The 12,025-nt window shown below is 44.0% G+C and overlaps 1 protein-coding gene across 1 annotated transcript in view; it reads left to right on the top strand.

Annotated features, from left to right (window-relative positions):
* HSPA9 (heat shock protein family A (Hsp70) member 9) overlaps positions 1 to 12,025 on the top strand; it is a 42,948-nt gene that overhangs the window by 9,943 nt on the left and 20,980 nt on the right. The window contains exons 5-8 of the mRNA XM_060232924.1: positions 106 to 230; positions 1,180 to 1,253; positions 1,803 to 1,909; positions 7,015 to 7,177. Coding sequence (XP_060088907.1) covers positions 106 to 230; positions 1,180 to 1,253; positions 1,803 to 1,909; positions 7,015 to 7,177 — 469 coding nt within the window. The remainder of the gene's footprint in view (positions 1 to 105; positions 231 to 1,179; positions 1,254 to 1,802; positions 1,910 to 7,014; positions 7,178 to 12,025) is intronic.

Here is a 12,025-nt window from a genome sequence, read left to right as displayed (position 1 = left end):
TTTGCAATAGAATTTTTCCTACCTTAAAGTTGCATGAGGTGTTTGGAATGATAACTGTGTATTGAACTCATGGTCCTAATTTTTGGAAAATGCTTGTGCCTTCAGCAAAAATGTTCCTTTTAAAATTGTCCGTGCTTCAAATGGTGATGCCTGGGTGGAAGCTCATGGAAAGCTGTACTCTCCGAGTCAGATTGGTGCCTTCGTATTGATGAAGATGAAGGAGACAGCAGGTTTGTACAGGAGGGAGTTTGAGCTGGACTTGTAAGAAGGGGTGAAGATGACACTGGCATGTTGGTTTTGAGATGCACCTTGGTTTTTGAACAGTGTACTCTGCTGCCTTTACTGTTACCCATGTGAGCAAGTTTTAATGGCTTTAATAATTGGGGGGGGGCAGGTTTACATGTGGAATTGTGCAGTGTGGCTGTAATCACTGACCTACGCACACATGATGTAGTGAAGTAAGGCCTGCTTTTGAGATTTGTAGTTCCTAAATGCAGCTTTAAATGTCAGGTTGGTGTTCAGGTTACGAAGCCAGTGAAAGCTGCACAGCAGTAGCGGGTTGCATACCACATTCCTGTGAAGCTTTTCAGGCTGCTTAATTTATCTAACTTTGCCAATCCTTTTCTGTCCTCATTCCCACATTATGCACGTACTATCCACTGATTATGTGAAATAGCTATCACATGGAAATGCATCTGGATTAAATTATGCATAAAAGGTTTCCAGTTTGCAGGTTTTAATATGCCTCTGGGAAAACTTTGTTTTGAGCTTCAAGTTTTAAAATATTACAATTGTATTTATTGGCATGGTTAATGAAATTGCATAGAATTGTGCAGAACACAAATGGAAAAATGAATGTAGCATGTGCTAAACGGGATGTGAGCTTTACCTTGAACATTAGGCAAACAAGAATGGTGTCACTGTTTTGGGATGATTTTGGGCAGTGAGAATCTCTTAGCCAAGGTTGTTTTAAGGTGACCAATGGTATACCCTCTTGTTTGCCAGCTTGAATGCCTAGAAAAAATGACAACAACTTTGTCAAAATCCGCTGACAGTCTGAAGTTTCATTAACATAACTTTAAATGGCAAGATTCTGTCCAAATTATTTTTGCTTTGTAGATGACTTAATATTAGTTTTTTGTTTAAAATGAGATGCATTCTGCTTTTTATTTCCTTTAGAAAACTACCTGGGGCGACCAGCAAAGAATGCTGTGATCACAGTTCCTGCATATTTCAATGATTCTCAGAGGCAGGTAGGATTGCAGAATCCTGTATTTTCTGCAGCTTGTGGTTTATTCCAGTGTAACATATTTTTTAGCATAAGTGCATTTGGAATAATTTCCCACTTTTGTTCTTCCTCAGAAGTGTTATACTACAGCCGGAGTCCCCACTCTTTTTGAGCCTGTGAGCACATTTGGAATTCTTTGGTGAGCACAGCCAAAAAAAGGCTGCCACAGTTTTGCTGGACCAAAGCTCCACCTGGCTTTGCCCACTTTAAAAACACTTTGATGGGTACCATGGCACCCACAGGCATCACATTGGGGAACTCTGCGCCAGAGTGGCACACATGTGGCATCATTTGTGTTAGAAGAAAAAGAGGGGAACAAAAATTTAACTCTCCCCCCCCCCAAAAAAAAGGAATTAAGAACCAAAAAGGTTAATTGAATAAGGGTTCCAATATTAATTTCAGTAATATTTGTGTTGCTTGCAAGAATTGCTCCCAAAGCAATTGACTGGAGCGAGGAGACATCTCCCTGTTTCTCTAGAGATGATGATTAACACACTGGCTTCTTTCTTCCAAGGCTACCAAAGATGCTGGGCAGATTGCCGGATTGAATGTTTTGAGAGTGATAAATGAGCCCACCGCTGCAGCGCTAGCCTATGGTTTGGACAAGGCTGAGGACAAAATGTAAGTAGTTAACAAAAAAACCTCATGCAAGTTTTTTTTTTTTAAATAGCACCTTTTTCCTATTTTCTGGAAACTTGAATCCTCTTCTTCAGTTCATCCTAGTTGACCAGATAGATATGCTGGCTTCTCTGAGGACAATGAGATCATTTCACACCACAGCTGGAGGCCTTCTTTAATTGAAGACAGTCCCAGAATTGACACACTAGGCCTCAGATCATGACACACACCCACACCTCCCCAGTGACCCCCTGCTCCATGCCCAGAAAATGTCAAAAACCTCCAGGATCCCTTGCCAAACTGGGCTGGAGAAAAACTGCTGACCAACCCCAAAGTGGTGATTAACATTTCCCTGGGCATGTAAGAAGGGGCTACGAGATCTAAGCACTGATGCAACCATTCCTGCCCTCTCTCATGATCTGCCTAATTCACAGAATGAGGATCACTGTCAGATGGCCATCTAAACTCTGTTTAAAAACCTCTAGGGAAGAAGAGGCCACCGCCTCCCAAAAAAGCCTCTTTCACTGAGGAATCACTCTAAGGAAGATCTTCCAGATCTTTAGCCAGAAGCTCTTTTGATTTAATTTCAACATGTTTGTTCTGGTCTGACCTTCTGGGGCAACAGAAAACAATTCCACACCATCCTCTATGTAAAAGCTCTTTAACTATTTGAAGATGATGATGAGCCATCTCCTCTCTAAGCTAAACATACTCAGCTCCTTTAGCCTTTCCTCATAGGACTTGGTCTCCAGACCCCTTGCCATCTTAATTGCGCTTCTCTGAACATGCTGCAGCTTGTCTATATCTGTCCTAAATTGTGGTGCCTGAACGCAAAACTGAACACAATACTCCAAATGAGGTTTAACTGGAGCAGAGTAAAGTGATAGCATCACTTCACATGTTCTGGACACTATACTTCTGTTGATACAGCCCAGAATTGAATTTGCGTTTTTAGCCACCGCATCACACTACTGACTCGTGTTAAGTCACAACCCCTAGATCCTTTTCACACATAGTACTGCCAATACAGGTCTCCCCCATCCTATAATGTTGCATTTGATTTTTTCCAACCTATATGCAGAACTTGATATTTATCCCTGTTAAAGTTAATTTTATTTGTCTTAGCCCCATTTTCCAGCCTGTTAAGATCATTCGGTATCCTGTTTCTGTCTCCTACTGTATTTGCAACTGCTCCCAATTTAGTATCATCTGCCAGTTTTATGAGCATTCCCTCTACTCCTTCATCCAAATCATTTATAAAGATGTTGAACAAAACAGGCCGCAGGACAGATCCTTGAGGCACTCCACTTGTCACAAGAGGATGAGGAACCATTCACAAGCACCGGTTACAGATCCATCTAACAGTAACAGGGTCCAAACCACATATTGTTATTTATTTATTTATTATATTGGATTTATAACCTGCCCTTTCCTGAATGGGCTCTGAGTGGGTAACAGCAATCAGTAATACAGAGTTAAAACTAGATTCATATTGGCCGGTTTCGAATTTGCCCTATTTGGGCAAACTTATCGAGAGGGCAGTGGCGATGCAGCTACAGACCTTCCTGGGTGACGCCTCTGTCCTTGATCCTCTTCAGTCCGGCTTTCGCCTGGGCCATGGGACGGAGACGGTGCTGGTCGCCCTAGTAGATGACCTGCAATGGCATCTGGATCGGGGCGGTTCGGCGGTACTGATGTTGTTGGACCTATCGGCAGCGTTCGATACGGTCGACCATTGGTTACTTGCCCGCCGCCTCGCCAACGCGGGGATCCAGGGGTTGGCCTTGCAATGGCTTTCCTCTTTCCTTGAAGGTCGGGGACAGAGGGTCGCGATTGGGGATGAGCTGTCCCGGAGGCACACGCTTGACTGCGGGGTGCCTCAGGGTGCGGTTCTCTCCCCGATGTTATTTAACATCTATATGCGTCCCCTTGCCCAGATTGCCCGAAGGTATAGGCTGGGTTGTCACCAGTATGCTGATGACACCCAGCTCTATCTGCTCATGGACGGACGGACGGTCTCCGCCCCACAAAACCTGGACCGGGCATTACAGGCTGTGGCTGGGTGGCTCAAACGGAGCGGGCTGAGGCTAAACCCAGCGAAGACAGAGGTCCTTTGCTTGGGCCGTCGCGGCCCGGTAGGGGAAATACCCCTTCCGGTTTTTGACGGTGCGCCGCTGACGGCGGCGCACAGGGTCAGGAGCCTGGGGGTACTTCTGGAGCCTTCCTTAACTATGGAGGCCCAGATAGCAGCCAATGCCAAGTCCGCATTTTTCCACCTTAGGCGGGCAAGACAGCTGGCTCCCTTCCTGGAACGCGACGATCTAGCAACGGTGATCCATGCTACGGTCACCTCGAGACTGGACTACAGCAATGCCCTCTACATGGGGCTGCCCCTGTGTCGAACCTGGAGATTGCAGCTGGTGCAGAACGCCGCCGCCCGGCTGTTATTGGGGCTCCCAAGATGGGAGCACATTCAGCCGGGACTTCGGGCTCTGCACTGGCTGCCAATATCCTACCGAATTCGGTACAAGGTGCTGGTTATTACTTTTAAAGCCCTATATGGTCTAGGACCTGCCTACCTGAAGGACCGTCTCTCCCCGCATGTTCCCGAGAGCACTGTGATCGGGATCTCAAAATATTTTGGTTGTCCCCGGGCCAAAGGAAGCCCGCTTGAAGACCACAAGGGACCGGGCCTTCTCTGTAATGGCTCCATTTTGGTGGAACCAGCTGCCGGAAGAGGTAAGGGCCCTGCGGGATCTTACTTAATTCCGCAGGGCCTGTAAGACAATCCTCTTCCGGCTGGCCCACAGCTAACTGGCCCTGTATACCTGTATACTGACTACTGAATATTGATTATGGAATACCGGAATGCTGAAGACTGTATACCGAATCAGTATTTGAATTTGAATAGAGTGTAGCTTCACGACCGCTGTCTGATTTTTAATGATATGTATATTTATAACAAATGTTGGATTTTAATTATTTATTATGAAATGTTAAATTTAAAGTGTAATTTATTTTTATGTTAGTTTTATATATGTTGTAAGCCGCCCTGAGCCACTCGGTGGGAAGGGCGGGATATAAATCCCAGATAAATAAATAAAAATAAATAAATATAATAAAACAATGTAACAATCTAAAAACAAACTCTTAATTCTGCAGTTGGTGGTATCAGTTGCCTCCACTTCTTCCATACATCCATTAGCTGGTATAAGAATGGCTTGACAGAGTTATTTCATTGGGGCCCCTGTAGCAGGGAGGCCACAGAATAACAAAATGTCCACTACCTCAGTTGAATGTCTGGTGGAACAGCTCTGTCTTACAGGCCCTGTGGAACTGCAACAAGGGGAGGGACGGTGGCTCAGTGGTAGAGCATCTGCTTGGTAAGCAGAAGGTCCCAGGTTCAATCCCCGGCATCTCCAAAAAGGGTCCAGGCAAATAGGTGTGAAAAACCTCAGCTTGAGACCCTGGAGAGCTGCTGCCAGTCTGAGTAGACAATACTGACTTTGATGGACCAAGGATCTGATTCAGTATAAGGCAGCTTCATATGTCCACATGTCCCTACAGGGCCCTAATAGCCAATGGGAGCTTGTTGCACCAGATTGAGGCTAAGTAGACTTCTTTTGGACCAGGGATTACCAGCAGATGTTGATCCATGGAGCGTAAAGCATCTCGCAGATATGCTGGTCCCAGTCCATTCAGGGCTTTGAAGGTCTGAACCAAAATCTTGAACTGGATGTGGTACTCAATTGGTAACCAGTGCAACTGGCAGAGTACCAGTTGCATGCACACCCACATAGGGACTGCAGCAAGCAGACATGCTGCCACATTCTTGACAAGTTGGAGTTTCTGGATCAGATTCAAGGGCAAGCCCTTGTACAATGAATTGCAGTAATCTAGTCTGGAAGTGACTTGCATGGATCACTGTGGCCAGATCCTGGACGGAAAGGTAGGGAGCCAGCTGTTTTGCCTGCTGTCGTTAGTAAAAGGCAGACTTGGCTACTACGGTGACCTGGGCCTCCATAGACAATGAGGCATCCAGGATCACCCCAGGGCTGCAGACCCTCAGCGCTTGCAACGAAAGTGCCTCGGCAATGGTTGGGAGCCTTATTCCCATACCTATTCTACCCCGGGCCAGACAAAGGACCTCCATCTTTGATGGATTTAGTTTCAGTTCACTCTGTTGCAACCACCCCGTCACAGCCTCGAGCACATGGCCAAGATTTTCTGGGGCAGAGTCTGGGTGGCCGTCCATCAACAGATAGAGCTGGGTGTCATCGGCATATTGATGGCAACCCAATTCATACCTCTGTACTAACTGGACAAGGGGGCGCATACAGATGTTAAACAACATTGGCGACAGGATTGCTCCCTGCGTCACTCCACATTCTAATGGGTACCACTGGTAGACTGTCACAGATTGCCACCCTCTGCCCCCAACCCCGGAGGAAGGAGGAAAACTATTGCAAGGCAGTCCCCTTCATTCCTGTGTCAGCAAGGTGGTAGGTCAAAGATCATAATTGACCGTATCAAACACTGCTGTCAGAGAGCTAACAACAGCAATGCTGATCCGCCTCGATCCAGATGTCTCTGGAGGTCATCTGTGAGAGTGACCAATGCTGTCTCCACCCCCTGGCCAGGTCAGAATCTGGACTAGAATGGGTCCAGGACAGATGCTTCATCCAGGGAGACCTGGAGATGTTTTACCAACTTATCAACAAGAGTAGTATGTGAAACCCTATCAAAATCCTTTTTGAAATCATTATAAACTTTTAAGGTATGGGAGCTCTATTGTTAAAAGAAATTGGCCAGCCCTATGAACCGGGCATTTGTTTGATCCGCCTTTTCAAGAAGTTGCTTCCAGTTTCAATCAGTTCCTTGTCAAAATCATCTAGGTGATAACCATAACAGACATGTTCTGAAATCCTTGACATTTCATTGAAGTGGAAAGAAGAGTGAAGAAGTCGGAGAGTGTTGAGAGTTAACGTAACTTGATTTCTGACAAAGATATCCTCTGATTAATGAGAACCCCCCAGGGGCTTTTGTATCACTGTGTGATTTCTGTTCAGGAAATGCTGATGTATTTTTGTTTGTTTTCTAATCTTTAGCATTGCAGTCTACGACTTGGGTGGTGGCACATTTGATATTTCTATTTTGGAAATTCAGAAGGGAGTCTTTGAAGTCAAATCCACCAATGGTGACACTTTCTTGGGTGGTGAAGATTTTGACCAGGCCTTGTTGCAGCATATTGTTAAGGAGTTCAAGAGAGAGGTGAGGAGTTGTGTGTCTTGTGCCCTTTACTGTGTTTGGAGGCCTTTTTCCAAAAAGTGTTCAGAGTCGACCAAGACTTGTACCAATTTGTCATACCTGTGTTTTTTGACATTGTTGGTTGAATGACAGGGCTCTAAAGTTTTCTGGCAGCAATGGTACATTCTTTTTACAGTTTTTTTTAGAATCATAGATTCATAGAGTTGGAAGTGAACAGATTCATATAGTCCAACCCTCTACAAATCAAGAAATACACAAGTAACTTCCCCCTACACACCCCAGTGACCACATAGATGGCAAAAAAAAAACCCTCTCCAGGATCACTGGCAAAATTGGCCTGAAGAAAAATTGCCTGACTTCAAAGAGGCAAGGAAAATTCCCCTGGGCATGTAAGAAGAAGCCACGAAAACTAAGGACTGAAAACTTCCTGCCCTTCTCATGAACTGCCTAAGTTCACAGAATCAGCATTGCTGTCAGATGGCCATCTAGCCTTTCTCTAAAAACCTCCACATTAGGAGAGGCCACCACCTCCCAAGGAAGCCAGTACCATCACTTCACATGATCTGCACACTAGACTTCTGTTGATTCAGCTCCAAAGCACATTGGCCTTTTTACTTCTGCATTACACTGCTGATTCATGTTCAGTGTATGGTCCACTAAGACCCTTAGATCCTTTTCACACGTACTTCTGCCAAGAAAAATTTCCCCATTCTGTAATGATGCATTGCATTTTTTCTACCTAAAAGCAGAACTTTACATTTATCCCGTTAAAATTCATTTTATTTGTTTTAGCCCAGTTTTCCAACCTGTCAAAATTATCCTGTGTCCTAAAGTATCTCTTCTACTGTATTTGCAACCCCCCCTATTTGGTGCAGTGGTTAAGTGAGTGGACTCTTATCTGGGAGAACCGGGGTTGATTCCCCACTCCTCCACTTGCACCTGCAGGCATGGCCTTGGGTCAGCCATAGATCTGGCAGAGGTTGTCCTTGAAAGGGCAGCTGCTGTGAGAGCCCTCTCAGCCCCACCCACCTCACAGGGTGTCTGTTGTGGGGGAGGAAGGTAAAGGAGATTGTGAGCCGCTCTGAGACTCTTTGGAGTGGAGGGCGGGATAGAAATCCAATATCTTCTTTTTCTTAGCATCATCTGCAATTTAATAAGTATTCCCTCTATTCCTTCATCCAAATCATTTATAACAGGGGTGGCCAACAATAGCTCTCCAGATTTTTTTTGCCTTCAGCTTCCATCAGCCCCAGCCATTGGCCATGCTGGCTGGGGCTGATGGGAGATGTAGGCAAAAAACATCTGGAGAGCTACCATTGGCCACCCCTGATTTATAAAGATGTTGAACAAAACAGGTCCCAGGAGAGATCCTTGAGGCACTCTGCTTGTCATTCCTCTCGTAAAGGATGAAGAACTATTTACAAGCACTCTTTGGGTGTGATCTGTCAGCCACTTACAGATCCAATTAACAGTAACAGGATTTTACCACCTTGTCAACAATAATAGTATGTGGAAAGTTATCAAAATAAACTGTGTCTACAGCATTCCCCTGATCCACCAACATAATGACTTTCTCAAAAAAAGAGGTCAAGTTAGTCTGATATGACTTGTTCTTGAGAAACCCATGCTGGCTCTTAGTAATCACAGCCATTCTTTCTAAATGCTTGAAGATTTGTTCTAAAACTTTTCCAGGAATAGAAATCAAGATGACAGGTTAGTAGTTACCCAGATCCTCCTATTTGCCCATATCCAGTCTTCTGTCACCTCACCTGTTCTCCAGGAATTCTCATAAATTATAGCCACAAGTTCTGTTAGTACCCTTAGAGACAGTTCATTTCCTGAGGACTTCGTTTCATTTAAGGAAACTAGGTGTTTATGTACTACCCTGTGCCAAGGCTGCAACTCCTTTCCTTCATCATGCATTCTGTTTTTGCCATGTTGAGCATTTTTTCCTTATAAGGAGAAGACTGAGGAAAAGTAGGAATTAAGCAGTTCTGCCCTCTTTTCATCACCTGCTACAATTTCACTTTTCTGTTCCCACAAGGGACCAACAATATCCTTGCTCTTTTTCTTACTTTGAACATAAGAAAAGAACCCCTTTTTTGTTATTTTTAGCATCTTTCATTAGCCTCAGCTAATACTGAGCTTTAGCTTTCCTAACTTTCTCTCTGCAAGCACTGGTCCTCCTTTCATTTCCTAAATGAGTCTCTTTTATTTTATACTTCTAAAAACGGTTTTCTGACATTAATGGCATGCTCCTTCTCCTCTTTTACTTCTGGGATTCCAGTAACTATTCCATGAAGCTTATCTCCATTCTTGTGCAAGTAGCAAAAATGGACATCAGTATGATAACATAGCATTGTGCATCTTTGGTGCAACTAATTATTGCAGGGCTGGTTCATGTTTTACACCATTGAAGCTGGCTACTTCTTGGAAAGTGTGAAGGGGAGAAGTGCATAGTGGTGGAGAGCCATGTTTGGCTATGACTTCCTTTTGAGCATCTTTTGCATGCTTGGGGTAGTTTTTCTCCCCATCACAGCTGTGTGTTTTGAGGATCTAAAGAGTACCCCCTGGCAGTATTCTTTCTGCCATGAATGTGCAAAGTGTATGCTGGTACTGTAGCTACAAGGAGATAAATGAAGTCATAGGTTGGAGCACATTGTTTCTTTTTTTAAAGGGGGGTTGCATTTTGTTTGTGTGTGTGTGGCTGTGCCTGAAAGTTACGGTGACTCCTACCGGGGCATGGAGGATCTTCAGAGAAATGACTTGATATCCTGCCTCGCTTCCCAACCCTTGTATTCTTTGGAGGTCTCCCATGCAAATACTCACTAGGATTGGCACTGCTTAGCTTATGAGATCTGACAAGATCTAACTTGCCTGGGCTTTCCAAGTCAGGGCAGAGCACATTGTTTCTATGAAGGCAGTACCAGAGGCAGTCTTCTCTTTTGTTGATGTGAACTGTCAGTGTTGAATTTTATTATTGATGTTGCAGATATTGATAAATAGTTTAATCCAGGCACATGGAAGTTGATCAGGACTATAAGCGTAAGAGCTGCACCTGATAGGTCTGTATGAATGTGCAGGTGAAATCAGATCAGATAGGTAGCTGTGTTAGTCTATCTGTAGCAGTAGAAAAGAGCAAGAGTCCAGTAGCAACTTAACAAAATTTGTGGCAGGGTATGAGCTTTCATGAGCCATTGCTCACTTCTTCAGATACAGTTAGAATATAAGTCCATCTGTCCTAATTATTGGAAAGTGGAATTTCTAATGTGACATTAGCAGGTGAACGGCAGTTGCTATTGGATTAGTTGTGATATGCATTGTTCTCATTCTCAGTTCAGTTTAGGTGGATGCATTGTCTTGAGCTTCATTATCAGTTGCAATTCTGCAGTCTCAAACTCTCTTTGAAATTCTTTTGTAAGAGAACTGCTGCTCTTAGGTCAACAACTGAATGTTCTGGAAGGAATTTCAGAAAGAGTAAGAGTCCAGTAGCACTTAAAAGACTAACAAAATTTGTGGTAGGTTATGAGTTTTGTGAGTCACTGTTCACTTCTTCAGATACAGCTAGAACGTGAGTTCATCTATCCTAATTATTGGAAAGTAGAATGGTTTCAGGTGCCAAATGATATTTGCAGGCAAATGAAAGTAGAAGGTGAGATTGGATTAGGTGTGATATGCACAGAGGTAGTCCATTGGAGAAATCAGCATTTATAATGAGACAGGAAACTCTAGGGTCTTGACTCAGTTCAGGTGGATGCATTGCTTTGAGTTTTGTTATCAGCTGCAAGTCATTAGTCTTTTTCTAATCTTCCTTTGAAATGCCTTTGTAAGATAACTGTTACTTTTTAGGCGAGCAGCTGAATGTCCTGAAAGGTTAAAATGTTCACCCACATCTTTTAATGTTGTGGTTTCTGATGTCCAATTTACGTCCATTAATTCTTTGTTAAAAGGTCTGCCCTGTTTGTCCAGTGTAGAAAGTGGAAGGGCATTGCTGACATGTGATGGCATAAATCATGTTAGAGGATAAGTAGGAGTAGGAACCTGAGATGGTATGGCTGATGTTGCTAGGTCCAGTGATGGGGTTGCTAGGGTCTATATGAAAAACAGAGTTGGCATCTTGGTTCGTTGTAGGCCTTGTAACCAAAGTCCATGTTATTGTTAAGTAGTTTATCATTGCGAGTGAGAAGTTGTTTTAGGTTAGCAGGCAGTATGTAAGCAAGAAAAGGTTGGGCGGGGGGCCAGTGCCTGTGTGAGGGGAGTGTCACTAATCAGTATGCGTTGTAGCTCCTTAGTATTGCGTTGAATTGGCTTGAATTGTGAGCTGTGTGAGACCATCAGCTGCTAATTTCCCTTTGAAATTCCTTCCAGGACATTCAGTTGCTGACTTAAGAGCAGCAGTTTTCCTACAAAGGAAATTCAAAGGTAGATTAGAGAAAGAGACTGATGGACTCACATTCTAGCTATATCTGAAGAAGTAAGCAGTGACTCAAGAAAGCTCATACCCTGCCACAGATATTTTGTTAGTTGTTAAGGTGTCACTGGGCTCTTGCTCTTTTCAGTGGAATCAGTTCATCCATTCAACACAAGTGAGGCTAGAAGAGCTACTGAGAGTCTAGTTGATATTTTTAGGATTGCATCTTGCAAAAGGCAGGTGTTTGCTTTTCCTTATACAGGCAAAATAGTTCCAGCCCCATATCATGAACAGCATATGATCAGGAACAGAAGACTGGGGTGGGACTAAAATGGTCTTTTAATACTAAGAGGTGGGCATTCATGTGCCAAGATAGAACTACACTCTGGGCTTTGAAACTGGAAAACGGCAGTTGAAATAGCAAGCCTCAGTTAATATAT

The sequence above is a fragment of the Heteronotia binoei genome, chromosome 1 (genome assembly GCF_032191835.1).
Source record: "Heteronotia binoei isolate CCM8104 ecotype False Entrance Well chromosome 1, APGP_CSIRO_Hbin_v1, whole genome shotgun sequence".
Lineage (NCBI taxonomy): Eukaryota > Metazoa > Chordata > Lepidosauria > Squamata > Gekkonidae > Heteronotia > Heteronotia binoei.
The sequence above is the reverse complement of the archived record's forward strand: the minus strand, read 5'-3'. Positions and strand labels throughout refer to the sequence as shown.